Here is a 22,380-nt window from a genome sequence, read left to right on the forward strand (position 1 = left end):
AGGAACACAAGGCAATTCCAGGTTGCAAAATTGATGTGGTGTGCTGTAGCAAACAGCCCGCCAGCCCCCTCGGATACCTCATGTTGTTTTAGACTTGGAAAGGAGATGTGTGGCTAGAAGGCATGAGGAGAAGAGGAGGGTTTATCGAGGTTGCACACAAACAGGGAGAGAGAGAGAGAGAGAGAGAGAGAGAGAGAGAGAGAGAGAGAGAGAGAGGAGAGAGAGAGAGAGAGAGAAACCACAGGTGAACGTGTGCTGACACGAAATCTTGTAATCAGGCTGAGGATGAACAAGTTGCCTCTCTCCTCCTCCTCCTCCTCCTCCCTCAATCTGTTTGTTCTGTTCTCTTTATCTCCCCTCCTTTGACAAATCTCTCTTTCCCAAAATGTCGGCTCATCACTTCGCTCCTTCTTGTCTTGTTTTGTGGTGACAGCAGGGCTGCCATCCCACGTACCCCCTCAGCTCTCTGGAGCAGCTGCTTGGTGCCCTCTAAAGTCTCAGGACTTTCGTTGGAGGCGTATGTGTGTGCAAAATTTAGCCAGAAATATAAAGTGGTATCAGGCTATTTTGTTATGACAACACTCTACAGATTGCATATAAAGATGAACACCACATCCCCAATTCCTCTAAATGTGGAAAAATGAAGCCAAAATATCGATGCAGGCGCTGCCAAACTGCACTGATGACATAATTTGGAACCAGATGTGCATATATAATCACAAGTCGATTTCAGCTATGAGTCATTGAAGAGTCACCCCGTTTTACAGCATCAAATAACTCATTAGTCAAATTGCCAAATCATTGGAGATAGATGTGTAGGAGAACTGACAGGAAATGACAGGAAGTCTAGGAAAAAGGAAGACATGTTTGGCCAATGTCCCATCATCTAACATTAAGGACCTATTCTGTTTCTAACCACCAGGGCGGCGACAGTGTTTGTGCACCGTACAATAGCTAGATCTTTCAAGTTGAACTTCTTAGACCTGCAGTAATGCGTCACTTCCATCACTTGAACCTGGTGTGAGTCACTGATATGATTCCTAATGTAGTCACTCTGCATATGTAACCCAACAGATTCCTATACACACGAAGCTAATGTTTCATTTCATGTAAGAGCTTGCTTTTCTTTTATTAACGATGTGATGGAAGTCCTGTCTCCAATAAACAGATCAAGCTGAGAGCCACCATCCCGGATCTATAATAAAAGTCTTCCCAGTTTGTTGTGGAGTGATTTGATTGCCCTGACCACAGCACCATCAAACGTACAATCCTCAGGGACTGGAGTACAGACTGAAAGCCGGGAAACAGTGGTGAACCTCAGTGTTGCTCTGGAGGATGTTTGGGGGGGGGGGGGGGGGGGGAATCAGTGCTGCCTTTGGGAAATGCCTTTCTAGAGGAGTGGAAGAGGCTGTAGTCATGGTTCAGTCTTTTCGGTTTAGTGCAGCCACATGTGTGAATCTGACGATATCTGTATGTTTCTCTAGGATGGATCATAACATGAGGTACTTAACATTCTTCTTGATTACCATATTGATTAAGGAATTCACAGTTTCACCTTGATTTATAATCGTCGCCCCCCCCCCCTCTGACATAAACACAAGCAGCTCTGCAGGCCTGTTTTCTCACCGGGTGCGTGGGTGTGGGGGTGTCGGCCCCTTGCCTATTTCTGAGAAGCTGAAACTGACACTAAAACCTGTGATGCTTCGATCAATCATTCAGAACAGGATTTCCTCTGGAGGAGGCTTGATAGTGTTCTGTCCTCCACGCTCCTGCTATCACATCACTCCTTCTTATTCCATTTCATAATTCAGAGGAAGAAAACAAACAGCTAACATTGAGGAAATATCAGAAGGCTCTAACCCAAGACACATCGAGGTTGTGGCCTCCTTCCCTCTGCTGCTTTTAATAAAATAATTAATATATTAGGTACTTTACATCTTTATGCTGCGCACTCATCTATGCAATGAGTGTGAAACCTGCCTCCGGGCGTTGCAACTACTTTGATCTGTGCAGAAATGATCCCAGAGGCTGGAGGTTTGGTGAAATCCTGAGGCACAAGCCGTTAAGCCTTAAATTTGGGACGCTAAGTCATGTTAGGTCACCATGTGAGTCAGGTCAAATCTTATAAACATATGAAATACAAAGTCCAAACCAGTCTTACCATGCTCGTCCAGTAGTATGTTGTCAGGTTTGATGTCTCTGGAAGAGGAAACACAAACAGTACAGTGGGATTAGTTTGTGTTTTCACTGAGTCATTGAAATCACGAGCACTTTCGAATGGCATGTAATTGCTGTACAAATATTTGTCATATTGTTATTAACAGTTTTGTTTGGAGAATAAGCTGAAGTAGGATTGGTATTTGTATTCGAGCCGTTAAACATTACTGGCAGAATAATAAATGTAAAGTATGATTATGAAAAGGTCAGTTTTCTTCAAACCAGAAACCACCTGAAACCTTCCTGATACAAATTAAACTTTTGTAGATGTAATGGCAAGTCTTGGGGTGTGTGTGTGTGCATATATGTATGTGTATGCAGGTTATTGCAAATTATGCAACTCATTTACCTGATTTGCAATAGGTAGAATTTCTCCTCTTTCTCTTTCAATCTGAACCCAGAACACCTGTTCTTGAGCTATGTAACTTTGGTGTCAGGGAACGAGCGCCTGCGTGATATTTTAAATTGAATGATAATCACTGGCTTAAACTGACAGAATCAGGACAAGCATATTTAAAAGTAACGCCCAAGTGGTTTTTAGTTAAAATGATTTGGAAGTCATTAAAATAACAGAATTCAGGTTAGATATGTAGCGAGGGCACTTTAGTTGTTACAGCGTCAGGAAGAAGGGGATCATGAGTATGAGTCATTTCAGTGAGTCAACACTACGTTCATGTGATAGATAGAATTGGTTTCCTGTTTGTTAAATCTCTCAACCGACCTGGAGGCCAACAGATGTGATAACCACTTATGACTGTAGAGGCCACTGTTGCTTAGCAACTCTTGCAAAGTGTTGCTTTAACCACCACACAGATTCAGTATGATCTCTTCACTGTTACTCTACATCACTGCTTTTTAACATGTTTAACATTTCCATTTTCATTAAGATAGATAGAGTACTTTATTCATCCCCGAAGGGAAATTAAGTCGTCATAGCAGCCGGTATATTTGAGTACAATAAAATACAATACAATGCAATAAAATAAAAAATATTGAGGTAGAAAGAATAAAAAACAGAAACACAAGATAAATAGGAAGATAAGGTGCAGTGGCAAGATGATGGTAATAGTACTGATGATATGATGGTAATGTTATTGTTAGACAGTATATAAAAATAGTACAGTATATATAGTATATAATATAACATAATATATATTTATATATGATAGTAATTATACTAATATAATAGCAGTATATAGTAATAATGGCAGCAACAGTATATATAATAATAATAGTAGTAATAATATAATAATAATAATTATAATTATAACATGTACACATGTATAAATATGTGTATATAGACTTATATATACAAAGAATATACAGAGAGTATGATATAATATATGATATATAGTAGAGGTATAAATATTTGACTATACAATAGGTAATATAATATACTATGAATGTAATAATATGTAGACATATGTAGAGTGTGCAAAAGACAATATTATTGTATAAAATGATATATAATATCAGTATGGTTTATATTAACACATATCACATATGATGTGAAGTAAGTGTATATGGAGCGGAGTGTTGTACAGGGTACACAGTGCAAGGATACGATTTGAGGCAGCACCACAACACTAGCTCTTGAAATATTTGGTTTTGAAGACCTGGATTTGCAGCCCACTACGTTAAAGGAAGAAGTTGGAGAGGATGAGGTTTAAAACTTAAGCACGACTTCACAAGCCTCAGAGGCAGCTCAAAAAAAAAATGAAGTTGAATATTGAGCCTTTTGAATTAATGAAAAAACAACCTGCTTCATTGCTTTGGTACAGGAACTTGCTTAAACATCCCCACGAACATCATGCGTCATCCTCTAAAGTTTAGTTTACTTTTGACGTCATGTTACATTGAAGACTTCAGATCAGTCATTGGAATTATTTAACACAGCAGCAATCAAATAAGAGCAGTTCTGTCGGAGTGAGATGACGCCTCTGGTCCATGACTGTATGAGTCACCACAGTTTCATCTCATCGTCACATATTTGCTTCCTTAAAAAAAAAAAGATCCTTGACTCTGGCTCGTTGTGAAGCCTTTAGCAGTAATGACTGTAGTGCGGCTGCCTGAAAATGAAAGAAAAATGAATAAACCAGTGTGGGTGATTTCTTACTCACTGGCGATGACGTTTACGTTTCTGTAGGTGTCACTCCGCTCCTTGTCTGCCCTCGCCCGCTCTTCTTCTACGTCTATTCTAAGCAAACCACTGTTTTCTGCTGCATGCTACAATAATATTTATCCGGAAAAAGTGTCAAGTGTCAAAGCTTTTCAAGAGGTGAATAGAAAAGAGGTTGACTCATGATTGTGTTGAATCATCTCGCTTCACTGATGATTAATAAAACTTCCCGTGGTAACTTTGGCGTGGCATTGTGTTTGCAGCAGTGTGTATAGCAGGTGTGTGATGAAAAATAAATGAATATGCATATGTGAGGGGGGGTCACATCTGTGACAGCAGGTGAAGGTGTGGGAGTGCAGCGGAGACACATGAGAACAGAAACAGGTGGAAGATGAAGCTCGTCTCGCTGCTTCTGCTCATTTCTCCTCTTCTGTTGAGTTTTCAGTTTTTATTCTATTTTCCAAGCAGATCTATTTTTCTAAAGCTATTTCATTTTTTCTTTTTTTCTCTGCGACGCCACATGAATCCTAATGGCGTCCAGAAGAAAACAGTTACTCCACATTGTGCTGGAGTCTGTACTTAGAAGAAAAATCTATACACTAAAAGATTTATTAGATCTATTAGAGAAGTTACTACGAATGTATTTAATTAAAGTATGCAAGTAAAATCACAACTCATAGATTCTGGTGAATATGTTAATACAAAACTATTATCTTATTTTAACTATTTAGATCGACTGTATATAAAGAGGTGTTGATTAACCCTATTTGTTTAGCAATATCTCCATTTATTATTTCATAGTATTGATATTGATATTTTTCTTTTAACATCTATATATCTTGTCTTTATTTTCACATTCAGCTTTCGGCAATCGTTTTGTGATCGTTTCCGAATCGCCAGCTCCTCTCATGAAATCAATGCACTGTGGGTGGCCTGTTCAATATTCCGTACACACACAGTCAACAGTTTTCTATGAAGAGAATGATGAATTTTAACAGCACATTCAAGAGGAGCACAAAGACGGTTGATTCCCAAATTGAAACACGCCGTTTAAAAAATGACACTGAACAATACCAAGGTCCCTGATGACGAGCGGCCACTACAAAGAAGAGACCAGGGCCCAACACTGACGTCTCTCCTGGACACTTTTTCTTATTCAAAGCAATGAATATATTTTTCCTCATTGTCACTGATCTTTATTTGTCCTTGTCTCCGTTTGCTCTTTCTTTCACAACATAACTCTGTCTGTGCCAGTCAGAACATTCCCTCAAATCATATTTAACTTTCTCTTCTTTTTCTTGTAAACCACGAACGCTGACGGACAATGTCAGATTCCGATAATTCCCCTCCTCTCCTCGGCTGTGCGCACGGTACATGTTGTGTCACATCTGTGTGGCCTCGGATTGAAATTGAAACGGAGCAGGGGTGCAGAGTGTTCTCGGCTTCTCCCTGGATTGTTTCCCCTGCAGCTTTAAAAATGCTTTGAACTCGGAGAGATGATATTCAATATTCAGCAACCATTCCATTTGTGCTTAATGATCAGTGGATATCCTGAGGTTGACATCGATGGTACTGAATGACGACATTTGAGAGGGTGCCTGTGGTTGAACATAAGCCGGGACGGTGAAGTCACAATAGTATATATTCCTGAAGGGGGGGTGGGGGGTCTTAACTTTGTGTTTCAGACACGTTGATTGACTTGATGTCTGAGATTTTCATGTATCAGCTGCAGTAAGAACCTTGATTTCTCGGGGTGAAGACATTCGTGTGTTTTGATTAATCACAACAGTTCCGAGGCTGCAGCTCTGTAACACTGAAGCTCCGGGTGACAGCGAGCGTCTCCTCTAATTAACTCTCCCGCCCGGAAGGAACTCAGCAGTTTTTAGCACATCAAAGGCCACGCTGACCTGCGTGTTGTGTGCACGCGTGTGTTTCTATGCAGCGCACCCCCCCCGGAGATGAGGACAACCTGTTGCATGGAGCTCGGCTGGTGGGTGCTTTGGCGGATCAAGCGGCGCAGGCTCAGGTGGGGGTAAGAAAGGTCGGTCGTGTACGGCCTAATTAGCTGACATTTGCCTCAAAGGCTGGAACGGAGGCAGAGAGCACGGGCATGTGTGGCCGAGAACAAGGAAGCTTCTTTAAAGGCCAATGCCGCCATTGTGAAGCCACGGGACAAGAAGAGGAGGAGAAGACAACTAAAGAGATGGAGCAAAGTGGCGAGCCTCATTAGGAGGCGGCGTGTGGTAAAAGCCAGGCTGTTGAGGTAGAGGTGATGATAATGATCATAACTGATTTGTTCTTCTGTGAGTGGAAATATAGGAGCAACTTAACCCTTTGTTTCAGCTCTGCACACATTTCCACACACTTTCCACAGCTGTAACTTTCACAAGGCTTCAATTTATAGTGGATGTGTTTGAGTGAGAGGCGAAGTGTGTAGCATTACTTTATTTACTTATGCTGAGACCAATATTATGATAAATGTAGGCATATAAAAAACGTTTTTATCATTTGATGTTATTATCAAACCCGTAAGATTATTGAAACTTACAATTTTATATTTTAACCGTAAACTTTATTATATATCTATATAAATATAAACAGAAATGCTTTTCTCTATTGTTTACTATATAAACCAAAAGTTTTCTTATCCCTGAACTAAAAACTATTAAATAGCAATAGTTTAAATACAGTACACATTTTTTCCAAGATATATTAAAAAATGATAACATTTATTTTAAAGAAATCAAACAACCAAAGAGGTCAAAACTCCATCAGCTCCCGCAGGATATAAAGCAACTTCATTGTTCGACCGACGTGTTTTAGCTTCCGGCTTCATCAGGGTCAAACTTACTCAATGGGCTCAACTCGAAGGGTTTTACACTAAAATAGCCAATATTTATTACATCTCTTAGACTTATGATGCCTACTCTAACAGTCATAATCAATACACACAGCTTCTCAATTGCATTCAGTTTAATGATCCGTGAACTAAATTCAGTTTTCCTTTCACAGAAGCTGACATAAAAGAATTACCCAGCAATTACAGCGAGTCTTTCTCTCGAAAATTGCGATAATGAAAGTGGGTCAGTCTGCTCTGCAAAGACAATGTCTAGGGAAAGAGAGTGTTGTTAATATTCACGGGATCCCCCCCCCCCCCCCCTTAGCTCCATATTGAATGAGAACTCAGATTGTCATCCAGCCATTGTTGTTTAAAGACCACGTCATTGTGGCCACGGGCGGCGATAACTCTGATTGAAGTCGTTAGAAAACATTAGAAACCTCCTACAGTGAAAGAGACCGATTTGAGTTGTCACCTCTTCCTGTTTATTATGTGTAACTGCAGTGCATCATCTATCAGTGCTGAGAACCAGATGGGTCTCTTGCAGCCGCGGTCCCACCGGAGCTGTCTGAAGACGGGTCGGCTCGGCCAGGTGACACCTCGACCATCTGCAAGCCACTTGCACGGGCTGCTCTTAGAGGTGACACCACAGAAAGGCCCACGAGACCGACAGCGCACAAGTGTGTTAATTTTTGGCCAAACTTGTGTTACTGCAGCTTCTGACGACATAACCTGCAGCGTGTTGACAATAAACTATGAGGTTAGCAATTTGTAATCATCACTCATTCTTTTTGTCACTGCTGTAGGATATGAAATTGGAGCCATTATGATTTTCTGGTTTTATTTTTTTTTTTCTTTCCCTGAGGCATAAACAGCAAAACTACATTAGAATAATCCAAAGCACTTTACATATGAATAGACACCTGTGTATGAATCACTCGGCAGGAGAAAGAGTGACAGAGAGAGACGGAGCGGCGAGGAGGGAAATATAAAGTAGGTGTTTAAAATATACAAATATCAACTCAGAGAGAATACGTAAAAGGGATGGATAGGGAGAGATAGTTGGAGGTGAACAGGTCAGACTGAGAAGCGAGTGAAAAAGATGAAGAGTAATGTGAATGAACTGGGAGAGTGAGTGGGATAGTGACTATTTCAGAGAAAACTAAATGTGTTGGATGAATTGGGAAATTTATGTGGGGGTTCAAAGAAATGGCTTAGGCCAGAGAGAAAAAGAAAGAGAAACAGTGAGTAAAGAGTAAATGAAGAGGGGTAGGTACACAGAGCAAGTTGAGTAAAAGGGAAGAATGGTCGCTCCTCTGAGTGAAGACGGAGGGTCGGGAGAACTCGGTGCAAGTTGATCCCCTCGGCTTTTCTCTCGGTTGACTGGCCCTACAAGCTATTAGCAGGATCTAATGGCCTCATTACACCCTTCTATCAGAGGCAGAGGGGTAACTGGGCACCCACCTGCTCATATGATACCCCAACTGACACTGGAGCAGGCCGACCTACTGAGAACGGAGACTTACACACACACACACACAAACACACACACACACACACTCTCAGAGGTCATCCAACCATACTGCCACACACTCAGATCATTCAAGGAGCTCACGTAAAGCATATACATGCTCACACACACAGGGAGCGTCCACATATGAACACACACAGGTCTGTGAAGTATGAACCTGTTCCTTTTTCTACCCTACAGGATAGAACCCACAGTTGTTATCGATGGAGCACATTCAAAACATTTAACTTATAGTAGCGTCCGTATGGACTTATTGGTTCTGCAGTGTATTTGGGAGTTATAAACAAGTTCCTTGTGATAGCACAGTGGCAATCAACTTTTATTCGCATTATTATTATCATCAATGATACATTTGCAATTTATGGTCTCAGTCATTCAAATTATTGTTTAGTTTTTTTAATATAAAATAGTGAAAAATGCTCATAACAAAACATGGGAGGGCTTCAATTTATTCTACTGACCCTCTGGCCAAACAATTGTTATATATTTGCTGGTAGAGACATAAAACATTAGGCATTTTTGTTAAAAGACAATTTAAATGATTATTGAATCTCGACTGTGATTAATAATCTGTGCTATGAATAATGTTTTTGACATGTATTGGCAATTAGTCTTGTCTGTTTCTTGTTCTCACCCATCTAATATCTTTTATTATTTTTCCCCTTAAATTAAAGTTGAAATTTCAAAGATGGAACTATATTTCGGAATATAGATTACTGGATTTTTCATGGTGTCATTTGCTTTCTGTGAAAAAACTAAAGACCTGTTCGAGAAAAAACCCACAGCTCGGCAACAACACAAACTCCCAACAAGCAGCACACGCATAAATACACATGAGCACAATACAATGCAGTTTATGTGCACAGAAATGCATGGAGAAGCAGTATGAGAAGCCCTCTGCTCTGAGTACCCACGCCCACCAGCCACTGAGGAGCGAGTCAGACAGCCGCTGCCTTTGAACGTGAATTGAAAGCCCAACTACACCCACAGAGGCAAACAGCTCCAACCCGGCTAACTGCTGCGTCTCTCACTCAGCCTCACTTCTCTCTGCTAAAGACAAACCACTCTGACAAGTGGGAGAAGGGCACAGGTGTGTGTGCCTGTCGCTGTGCTCGTGCACACGCATGTAGAGCGTCTCTGCATGTGTGTGTGTGTGTGTGTTTGTGTGTGTGTGTGTGTGTGTGTGTGAGAGAGAGTAGCTCTCGAGCCGAGGGATGTTCATTCCTTATTCAGTGACACATTCTGAATGTGAATGGTTGACAAAGTCTGGCCTGACAAGTCCCCGGTCTAATTTGCAGCTTAGTTTTGGGAGTTCGGGAGAGTGCAAAGCTGAAAGCAACCAGTCGGCACTAAAAATTCCCCGCATCAGAAAGATTAAAAAATGTCAGCTCTCTCTCCCCCTCTCTCCGTCTGGGCTCTTTAACTCTCTATCTCTGCCTTTATCTCCCTCTTGCTGTCTGCCTGCATCTCTCTCCTCCTTTCATGCGACAGGCAGGCATTTTGACTTAGGTACACAAGCGGGTAATTAGTTATCATTTTCTCGGAGCAGACTCGCTGGTAAACATTCTGTCGTGTTCAGAGCGCTAACCTCCTCCAATGGGCTAATCTGCCGCAGCGAGCTGGGTCGACCAGTGGGAGATTTCCCACAGCGGTAATGCTCGATTCCCCTTTTCGTGGTGTAAAATCTGCACCAGCTGGCACCTTAATCTGCATTTGTGAAATATGGGCGTATAATTTCTCCCACCCTTTCTCCCCTCCCTCACCGTTCTTCCTCCTCTTCTGCTGGACAATAAAACATTAACACACTCCATGAATAAAGAATACTTCACTTGAAGACATGACAAACGCTCGCCGTTTCCAGGAGCTGATAGAGAGTAAGAGTAACGACTTTGTCTTCCTCCATGGTGCGATGGAACATCCCTTCGTTTTAAGAACCGAAAACCCACTGAGACGCTTCTCTCACCGTCAATTAACCAGAAAGGTGAATTAAGATCGTATTCCCTTTCGGCAGCCTGGGCTACAGGCCCTGGACGGGAAGGGAATGAAGGAGCAAATAAATTATTTGAAGAACACGTGCGCCTTGTGCCACTCCCACGGAGAAAGAGTCAGACCCTGAACAACCTAAGACTGAGCAATGAGGGTGAAGGGAGAGAGGAGCATGGGAGAAAATAAAAGTACAGTCGGTAGAGAAAATAGCACAGGAGGGGAGAAGAGGTAGAGCGATGCTGAGGGAGATTATGATGGAAAGGTACTTTATACTGTGTGCTTGCGTGTGAGAGAGGGAGAGAGAGGGAGAGAGAGAGGGAGAGAGGGAGAGAGGGAGGCGGAGAGAGATGAGAAAAAGAGAATCCTCCTAGGCTGAAATAGGCTTACTCCATGCAACAGCTGGGTCTCAATACGCTTCGGCTCATTTGAAAAGGAATCTGAATGTCAAAAACACCCTGCATGATTTCCATGGCAACACCAAAACCAACAATGCGTTAATCTGTCTCACGAAGTTCCCCATTTGGTTCACTTGAAGCTGAAAAACTTGTGTGTCGAGCATATTGTCTTTTATTCTAATAGATTCAGTTTAGTATTGTGGCGAACTTTACTCAAATAAGAGGAAGGAGTATTTCTGTTAGCAACTATTTTCAGATGTGGATTAATACACATTTTGAGTTGAAGGATGTTGTGAATTGGACAAATTAGTCAAAATAAACTACAGTGGTGATGTTGACAGATGTGAGGATGTGCAGACCCACATTTTCATGAAACTAGTTAAAGTGATACATCTAAAAACTTTCTCCTCTGTTCAAACAATCAACAATTACATTCTCTAAAATAAGGTAAATTAAAGGATCACAAAACCATATATAATATTCCTGAAATATCTTATAAATGCTCTTTTTTGTTTGGATTATGTCCAATCTCTTTAACAATATTTCTATTATTGATGCCTCACTCTGAATGTATAGTACGCAGTGTCTGCAGCATCACCATCCATCTCTGTCAGTTTGTTACGAGCTTAACAATTAGTCCCTTAAACACTTAAATGGAAAGCATAATCCCTAAATGAAACGCTGGCGTATTGACTTGTTCAGAGTGCTGCATGGCTGACAATCTTTTCCATTACGAGGAGTCCAGGAGGCACTAAAAGGCACCTGAGGATTGAGCCAGTAATAAGTGGTGTTGATGTCAAAGAGCCTGTGGTGAGGCAGACATCCACGCACAACCACCCCCCCCCACAACCGCAAAACACACAAATGTGTCTGTCCTAATAATGCGCTCGCCATTTATCTTTCCACTTGTTTGGAGACCCATCAAGTCTCCGAAGGTGTCGTCTAATTGAGACTCGTTCTGTTGTGAGTAATTCAAACTCTTCAGAGGGTTCGGGGGGGGAGGGGGATATAAACACAGACCGACATAGTGACTCAGGTTAAAGAAGATACAGTGTACGACACTTTGATTAGACTCATAAAGCAAATACTGGAAACGACCTCTATCCGATAATATGTGTTCATATAAACCATATTGATATTATATATCATTTTATACAATTATATTTTTGCACACTCTGTCTACATATTCTTACACTCATAGTATATTATATTACCTATTGTATAGTCAAATACTTATATTCATACCTCTACTATATATCATATATTATATCTAGGGCTGGGCAACGATTAAAAGTTTTAATCGGATTAATCGCATGATTTCCCTGATTAATCACGATTAATCGCATTTGTATACGCAAAATCCAATAATGAATTAAAAAGTAGTGTATAGCGCAATTTTATTTTCAATGTTCTGCCATATGAATGAACGTGCCATAACATTTGTTGTGCAAACACTTTTAACATCAGCATTTAATAAAGTAGCAGTTAAATAAAATATTCAGTGTAAATCTCAACTTAACGATGTTATCAAAGCAAATTAAAGCTCAATGCCACTGCCAGGGCATTAATGTTATCCTCTTCGTTATGAAAAACGTATACTCCTCCCTGCATCTAACGTAGTCTGCCGAAGCCTCGCTCTGCTCGCTGTTTCGTTGAATGATTTGCTGATATCAACTGTGTGTTTTGCATTCAGGTGATATTTTAGACTGGAAGTACTCCAGTGATAAGAAAATTCACCTTGGCAGTGGCTACAAATTACTTTGGTTCTGTCGACTCCGCCGTCTGGAAGAACTTTAAAATGAAAATGGCCATGTAAAAGCTCCGTACCCTTATCCATGGTTGTTTATCCGCCAATCATTTTCTTTTTTCCGGTTCCGCAGCAGTCAGCAACAGACTTTCACAAAATAAAAGCCTGACTTTCACAATAAAACAATAAATAATCAAACCTGAGTTAATGCGAGATAAAATAATTAACTGAGTTAAACAAGTGATGAGTTAACTCGAAATTAACTAGTTAACTTGCCCAGCCCTAATTATATCATACTCTCTGTATAGTCTTTGTATACATAAGTCTATATACACATATTTATACATGTGTAAATGTTATAATTGTTATTATTATATTACTATTATTATTATATATACTGTTGCTGCTATTATTACTATATACTGCTATTATATTGGTATAATTACTATACTATATATACTGTACTATCTTTATATACTGTCTAACAATAACATTACCATCATATCATCAGCACTATTACCATCATCTTGCCACTGCACCTTATCTACCTATTTTATTTTATTTTATCTTGTGCTTCTGTTTTTTATTCTTTCTACCTCAAAATTTTTTATTTTATTCTATTTTATTGTATTTTATTGTATTCAAATATACCGGCTGCTATGATGACTTAATTTCCCTTCGGGGATTAATAAAGTACTCTATCTATCTATCTATCTATCTATACATGTCATCCACTTCACTATCTGATCTGCTGCAGAATATAAATCAAGTTGCAAAATGTTTAATAAAAGCATTTACACAAGGTTTGGACTGTTTTTGCCGAGCAAATGGAAAAACATTCAGAAATTCTCCCCCAAACTGTCTCTGATAATCCCCCCATCACAGTATACAGACTATCGGCTTTAGCGTCTGGCTTATCGTCCAGACATCACCGGCCACATTCTAAATCGCTTCTGCAATTTAACCCCCCTGAATAAGTAAGTGTTGATCATTTCTCTCAGCGCTTAGTTTGGTGAGAACATATTTTCATAACCAATACAAACTTATAGACTAAATAATTCAATTGGGACCCAAGTTGCAATAAGTCTAAATTATTGTTTCTTTTTTTAAATGATCTTGGTGTGTAACATCCACAACATAATCACGCACTATCCGCCTCCACTTAATAACGCGGAGGAATTAAATCAACTCTCATCTTGCATCACTCTTCGTGCTCAGAGGCTCCTCTTCTCTCCCATGATGACGCTCCTCTCTCTTATTTTCCATGCAGACGCAGCCAAGATTAGCTAAACTCCTGTTGTTAACTTCTCTCGCTCCTCTGAGATTGCTCATATTTGCCATACGCTTATACGGCATACAGTGCACAAGCTCATCATTGGAAATAATTAGCAATAAACACAGAGACGTCTGTGGTTTTCATTGCTGTTTTTTCTATTCCCAGTCTAGTGGGATAATATCTTTACTCTTATCCCCACCAGCCAAAAACTAAAATCCAAACATAGTGATTTCTAAGCTAGAAGAGTTTTTTCACATTCCTCAGGTAAATTCTTCTGTTTGTGCTTCTGACCAGAACCCAGGTGGAATACACACCTTTTGGCTGATGGTCCTAAACCAAATATTTACTAAAGCTTTTCCATGAGGATAAAGGGCCTCTGATATTTGCTTCATACATAATGAAACAGTTTTTCATTTGAGCACTACCATGTCAGATCTATGCTGATGATCCCATCTTGAATGCCAGCTCGATCATTTTACATAAAACTCATATTTAATATTATTATCAGAACATAGTTTGTTTAACCTTTCAAAACTAGATTATTTGAACCATTAGCTGTTATATTAGCAACATTGGATTATGGAAATTTCCCATATTCTCCTTCTGTTTCCTCCACCCTGACATATAACACAACACAACACAACACATCACAGGTTAGCTTTCTCAAACCAACCCCACTGGTTTCCAGTACAAAACACAACAGTGGACAGGCTGAGATTAGAGAGGGCCGTTACTCTCACGTGTACAGCATGAGGATTAGCAATTTGTTTAAATCTCATCGAAAGTTATTGAAGTATAAATAGCTTCGCTTCACTCAAGTTGACATCTTTCCATCACTAAGCGATTGACGACCATGTTCCACCGTAGTCATTATCAAACTTGCAAATCAACATAATCACCTTACCGTCATGTTGAATGCAAATTATGCAATGATTACCATCATTACTCCTCATAATCAAAATCATGAAAGACCAGCGGAAGTCCAACGTATATTTCCTCCCACACACTCACTCTCAGGGATGCAAGTGCTGTCACTCGCAGCACCAGAGTCAGCTTGTCCACATCTTGGGGAGGAAATTAGAAATTCAATTTCCATAGAGATGAGCCATGAGTTCCTCTCAGCTCCTCTTCCTATTCCAAGCTAATGAATGCAGATTGAAGAGATGTTGATTCCATCTAAACAAACGCCCCCGACACCTGCACATCAAGTGGCAAGTCTGTCCTCTGCAGCACTAAAATAGAAAAACATAATTTAAATATTCATCTCCCTCTATGGACGGAGTGAATGAGCAAATTAATAATATATCCCACTTGTTTCTCTCTCTCTTTCCTTTGGAGGCCTGAAAGCATGGATAGCAGCGAGCAGGCTACTTTGAGTTAAATGGTGTAATTTGTTATCAGGCTGTGTTGATAAGTTACCGTTCTCCATGGCAATGATGTTCCTCGTGAACAGAGAAGGCGCCCCGTCTTTTTCTATGTTTACTCTTTTTCTCAAAGGGAACCTGCAGGGGCTGGAACATTTTATATAAGAGGTGAATTTGTTATTATATTAATAAGGCCTCAGAAATATTGAATTGTACACAGGTATTCCCTTCTTTAGTAAAATATTATAGGTTTAATATGTACTGGTTTGTCCGTGTATTTCTTTGCACTCTTGACAGGAGTGTATGTTTTACATCGGCATGAGCAAACTATTTTTTGAGCCTGTTTCTAAGAGTTTACTTTTACCACTGAGATAAAAAAATCTAATATTTAAGAAGCCATGGCAAATCTCGGGACATCTGAATTCCAGAGTCTCTGTTTGTTTGTTATCTTTATCTCCAAAAACCATTCATTGGCTTGGCTATTCCTATTCCCTATTTCTTAGGGCCTCTTAGAGTCAAATTTGGTGTGATTTGGAAATGTTTAATATTTATAAACTTTAAATAAACAGTCTACAGGAGCTCTATAGCAGCAGCAGCTGGGACTCATCAATTTAAGTGACAGTCAGTCACAACAATACCATCATGAAAACAACAACGACAGCTGACTCTTCAGGTTCTGCGTATGGAGTCGAGTCCGGCAGCCGAGAATCAAAGGTCACCTTTGCAGTTTCAGACAGAAAGCTGAAACCAGCATTACCACAGCCCCTGCCAAACAGGCATGTTTAGATTGGGCACTACACTAGTTGGACTCAAATCCAGGACTCTGAGAACCATCCACGCTCACGTCCTCTGTTTGACCTGTATTGCTGGATCGGTAAAAAATAGCATTGAAGATGTTATTATCCCAAATGTAATTGGTAAAGCAAATTAAAATAAATATAATATAGAATTTAATATAAAAAGGCTGCACCGATGTATCCTCGATACCCTGAGCTCCTTGAGTCACTCTGGGCTGTAGCCATGTCTTTGTTGCCCTTGAAAATCCGTGGGTCTGCCATAGCCAAAGATATTTCTGCCTAAAAAGCACTTAACCTGCATATTATAAATTAGATGAGGCAGCACTGAACCGGTGCATTTCGCGATGGCCATAGTCTGCGGCTCAGGGTAAACTGTTCTGTCAGGTGTGACCTTCATGTCAAGATAGCTCGACCTTTCTGCACAGCGGTGGGGCAGTCATATTAGAAAAATAACATAGAAGTGGACAGCCAAGGAGAAAAGAACAGCAGGGGGCTAGATGCTCATACCTGGTGGTGGTGGATAAATTGGTGGGAAAATATATCGTAAAATATAGAGAAATAATGCTGCAGCCTCTTAATCACCATTTCTCTTGTGTATTTTGAATAATTGGGGGGGATTTTGAATTTGAAGTTGAATTAAACTAGGATGTCCAGTGGAGAGACAATTCTCACCTGTGTATGATGCGCTTGGTGCGGAGGTACCCAAGAGCCAGGGACAATTCACAGATGTAGAGTTTGACAGTGCTCTCTGAGAAGTGGACGTTCTGCTGGAGGTGGTAGCGCAGGTCACCTCCCAGGAGCAGGTCCACAACCATAAACATGTCCTCCTCATCCTGGAAGGAATACCTGCAGGGAGAAGGCAGGTGGTTATATTGACGGGGGAGATAAATAGAGACGTAGAAGGAAGAAAGGTGGACAAAGAAACAGAGAAATGAAAGGTGAAATAACAGTGATGATGGAGAGGATGAGAAAAGGGCAAAAACACAAATCAGCAACAGAGGTGAGGGTAATTATGGAGATGTGCAATTTGCAGGAGAAGAGAGAGAGCAGGGAAATGAGGGAAGAGAATAAAAAGTGAGCGGGGAAAATAAAAATCACACATTACCAAAGACCAGTGATTAAGAAGAGACCCCAACACCGTGAAAATAGCAGAAACCGAAGCCATGCTCGAAGATTGTGGGCCGTCAAACTGATTTTATTATCTTTCTGTAGACAAAAACCGAAACCCATCAGCAATAAAAGAGGATGACAAGTGCAATTTGAACTCATGTCAGCCTTTCTGCTCCTCAGGCAAATCAGCCTTTACAAGACAGTATTTTTCAAGACCTTAGTAGCGAAGGTTTCGATGAGAACAAACAAGACAAAAGCACACATCAGGGTTTCAGCCCCGTGACGTCTGAAAACACAGACTCCCGAGCCTCCAGGGCTGTTTGAGGTTAGCCGGCGCTCTGCTCTTTGTGTCTCAAACCAAGCAGAGGGAAAACACTCATCACTCTGCTTCATGTCGCAGGAGGAGCAGCTACTGTACGTACAGGCTCAGTCCTGCCTGAGGAAATAGTCTTTAATACCAACCAGCTCATGAAGCTGTTATGATAGAAGACAGAAGAGACATATAGAGACAACATGCAATTTGACAGGTTGTAGACTCTGCAATGATCAACAAGTAGATAATTCTGGCATGATGCTGTTGAGCGTCTATCCCATCAACATTGGCGGAATGAAAATATTCAACTTTAGCTCAATAAAAATCTGCCTCTTCTCAGCTTTCCCATCGCACTGTTGCTATTTTACAAAAACATGACTCTTATTAAATAATCCTATCGTTCCTGTAAATCATTTTGCAGGAATAATGGAATTGTCTGCTTTGGAGTCACTAATAAGGAAGGTTTCACAATTGCATTTAATGTATTTCTAGCCTGATAATGTTTTTTTGGGGGGGGGCATGCACCTTGGTGGTCATTCATCTAATCACCCATCAGTCATGCAGAGCAGGGCCACGGTGTCAGCACGCAGCTCATCGTGCCGCCGTTTAAGAAGCTGTTGCTCAACTCATCACTGATTTTACATGCTGAGCACCCTGCTGAGGCCAGGCATCCCCCCCCGCACCCCCTCTCTAAACGATGAGCGAATTAGTGTCTCTCCCACAAGAAGCTAATTTATGCAAAATTCATGTGAAAATTGCACAAGCCAAAGATTTCCTGGCTCGCCTGAAGCATTGCTCTGTGCGCAGTGAGGAACACGACGTCCTATGTGTCTAACTTCAGATCTCCTGTAAGTTTGGAGAACACCATCTCCCTTTTTAAGCCCTTTAGTGAGTTCCTGATTAGAAACACAGATGGGACAATTTTACTGAACACTTCTGAGAGGTTTAAATCAATGTCAACGCACAATTACCTAGGGTAGTTTATTTTTTCTGCCACCTAGGTGAACTCCTTTCCTCGGTGTTGGTGCTTTTCTGCCCTGGATGGACGGGGATTGATTGAGCTGACTCCAAACTGTCTGCTGAGGCTCAGATAATGCTGAGGCCACTTAACATCTGATTGCCTCCGAGTGTGGAAAGACTATCTGTGAGACGGCCCGTCCTGAAGATGCACACTCTCGTACGATGCTGTCCTTCTGCCACCTCAACCCCATGTTTCAGTTAAAACAGACTCTATAAACATTGTATGCTATTATAAAATAACTTACCGACAACAATCACGTCACAGCGCATCACATTAAATGTTTTCTACCAGTTAATATCAGTTTTAAGGAAAGAAAGTACTGAGGTCAGTTCACTCTCTACCCAGGCATTGACTAAGCAATCCTGCACACAGAGTGTTACAGTTAAAGTAGAAGTGAAATCAGTGATGAAAGGGTTTGAAATTAGTAAGATATAATGATTTTAAGGAAAGATTGTAGTAAATATACAGTTGCTTAAATAAGTGAAAATCTCTTTAAAAGCATGAACTGTATGAAACCATTTTTGGGATGTGAGTCCTGATGATAAATGATCGAGGATGATGATCGAAAACACTTAAAATAAAGAGAAATCAAAAGTATAAAAATCTAATCTAAGTACTGGTCATTTCATCCTGTTTTCTTACACGAGAAATCCATCTTGAAATGTTTTAAATCAACAGTAGCGCCCAGACTCTCCTGAATAAGGAGAAGAAATAACATTCTGAGATGAGTGGACTTCATGGGGAGTCTACAGAGACTTGAATCTTGAAAATATCAAAGTTCCTGTTGCTGCTGTTATATGTAAGGAACTGAAGCAGCTGAGTGGATTAGTGTGTGTGTGTGTGTGAGTGTTTGAGTGTGTCCATGTGTTTGTTAACGTAAGAAATGTGAGAGAGTTGGAAAATCATATGATACTGGCACAGAGAGTGGGGAAGCACGTATCAAACGAGTGTCACATTCACATCATATTCTCTTAAATATCAAAACGATGCCACACTTTGAGACAGGATTTGTGGCTTTTGGGTCAGACACAAATCTGACTAGTGAGTTCACAGATGGTCAACAACACAGTGCTCCTGCTAAAGTTTGGCTCCATCTACATGCACATGGACACTTTGAATTAGTTTCAAGCTTTAGTTTTAGGATACAGGCGAAGGCCATTAGGGAGAAAATATCACGGAGGAGCGAAGCATGATATACAGGAAATAAAACATTCATTATTGCGAAACCAAGCGTGCAAAGAGTGTGCAAAGCCAAATGTGTGTGAAATATTTATGACCCAAAATATGCTAACCAAAAATACAAAAGCTGTAAACTGTGAACCGAGGCCGGGAAAACAAACTTTTCAGTGGTTTGTGGAGAACAGACTGTGTTTGTTGGATGGACTCCATTTTCCCCCAAGTCTATTAATCTTCTGATTAAGTGTCTTAGTTGTTCCCTCTGTCCCTTTTCCTGCCCCCCTTCTCTCTCTCTCCCCCTCTCTCTCTCTCCCTCCTTCCGTCTCCTGCAGTGTAAACACCTCTTAACACAGCTAACAGCAAACCGTTAGTTAAGGTGCTGGAGAATCGGAGGAGCAGCTGCTGTCACAAGCCGTTAGGAGACGCAAACTGGACCTTAATTGCTTTTTTCTTTTCTTGGCAGAGAATCGCTGGCTTCTTCCAGGAAAACGGCCATTTCCTTGAACTGAATTCTCAACTTTAACTTCATCTCTGAATTTAATTAAACTCTGCCTTTTTCATTTCCTTATTTTGATTGGGTAATAATGTTGTAAATGTACCTACATCATTACATTTAATGTAATTGTCACTGAGCCGTCCCGCTGGTATCAGTGGCGATCCTGGATTATTTCAGTGGAATGGTGTCTTATAAAATAAAGTGGAAAAAAAAAACAATGAATACTGACCAAAAATCTCGTATTAGTGATTCCAACCAAGTGTCAGTGCTTAGATAAATCTAAAATGTACATCAATATCACAATGTGTTATTATTACGTGGCTGGATGATGTCCTGGTGATATCTTGGGTGAGGAGGTCGAGTTGGTGTTAATGGGGGACATCGAGTCAATTGATGGTCCACTTGAGGCCCCTGTGATACCAGTTTAATTGAGTAGAAAACCAGCTCTCATGCTTGGCTGAGGCTCCCATGTTTTCTGTCCCATAAGTCTCTCCTGCTGAAAGTCAAGGTGATAAAAACTGAGCAGGCCTGCACGTCATTGATTTGGAGGTTTGTTCCGTTCCTCTATGAGCAAACAAGACTCTCTCACATGGTTGGTCAGGAACAAAGCTGCCACGAAGAGGGATACAACATCATTGTTGTATGCATTTACTGTTCAGTACAATCTAATAACTGTGAGGACCCACCAGACACACTTACTGCCACACAACACCTTTTTCTTAAGACGAAAAAAAAAAAATACTGCACCAATTTCCTTGAAACTAGGTAAAAGGTTAGGGAATGGTCCAAGGAGGAAACCTTTAACTTTTGGAGTTGATTCGAATCAGGTGGTTTCTTCAACATATACATATAGGGTGTTATCCTTGCTGGAGGGATGCACTGTCAAAATGCAGAAATGCATAGTATACAGCTGTTTCAGCACTTGATTATCTGCATGAGTGCACATCATTGCACCTAATAATCATTTATTATTCTATGCACACAGTATGTGAGGTTTTAAAGCCACAAATCAACAACATCCCTCTGGGGCTGACTGACCTGGTGCTAATAGTGTTTTCTTTGTATTTCACTCTGTACCTGGAGTGTAAATTGTTCAAATACAATAAAAGCCCCTTTCTTTCTTTCTGTCTCTCTCTCTCTCTCTCTCTGAAACGGTAACATTGTACTTCGAAGGTGCTTGAATATGAATGAAGACCTCCTGCCACCGCTGTCAAAACAAATTTGAAATGGTGCTCATTAAGTCGTTCGTCACAGGTACGCTCCGGGTCAGGAAAGTTACCCAATTCACCATGAATGACTGATGTGGTTTTAAAGAGTCACTCTCCTCATTAGGCCACACATGCTCATTTGGAGCTTAAGGTTCACAATATATATGAAAAGAATTAGCCATCATTTGAGAACTCACACTATTCATTCATGTTTTTTTTCAAATGTAAAAATGTGGGTGTCACTGTTTAGCAGCTTTGACGAAATGCTCAAATTTACACTTTGTTTGTGTTACTCACTTTCTTTAAAGACATAATAAGTTTAAGTATTAAGAATAAACAATGGATGCCCAGATTGACAGCATAATGCCATCATTCTGGTTTTCATTACTGCATGCAACATGGACACGTGAATCAAAAATTATTAGAAAGAAAATAGATATGATTTCCTTTTAATATGGTTTAATGCAGTTTTGCCTTGTAAATAACAAAAAACAAGAAATACTAGAAAAAAGGCAATCAAGCATAAAGAAATGCAAGCAGATATATTAGAATGAAGTGGAAAATAATCACTCCACTGATGAGTACTTTCTATTTCAGCAGAATTATTTGTCGTTTGCGTTTTGCAGCTGCGAAGAACTGAAAAAGTCCGTCAGCAACAGAACAGAAGGAGCTTCTCAAGCATCAATTAGCAGCTGTCACTTGATGCCTCGACCACAGTCTTTGCTCAGGAGTAGAGGAAAGCATTCAGACAGCGGATTAGCACCTGATCATCATGTTGAAATGGT

At 40.5% G+C, this 22,380-nt stretch overlaps 1 protein-coding gene across 1 annotated transcript in view; it reads right to left on the bottom strand.

Moving 5' to 3' along the window:
* Positions 1 to 22,380, bottom strand: part of stk32a (serine/threonine kinase 32A) — a 52,377-nt gene that overhangs the window by 17,684 nt on the left and 12,313 nt on the right. The window contains exons 4-5 of the mRNA XM_061086316.1: positions 16,944 to 17,117; positions 2,162 to 2,199 (exon numbers count right to left, since the gene is read on the bottom strand). Coding sequence (XP_060942299.1) covers positions 2,162 to 2,199; positions 16,944 to 17,117 — 212 coding nt within the window. The remainder of the gene's footprint in view (positions 1 to 2,161; positions 2,200 to 16,943; positions 17,118 to 22,380) is intronic.

Source organism: Limanda limanda, chromosome 14 (genome assembly GCF_963576545.1).
Source record: "Limanda limanda chromosome 14, fLimLim1.1, whole genome shotgun sequence".
NCBI lineage: Eukaryota > Metazoa > Chordata > Actinopteri > Pleuronectiformes > Pleuronectidae > Limanda > Limanda limanda.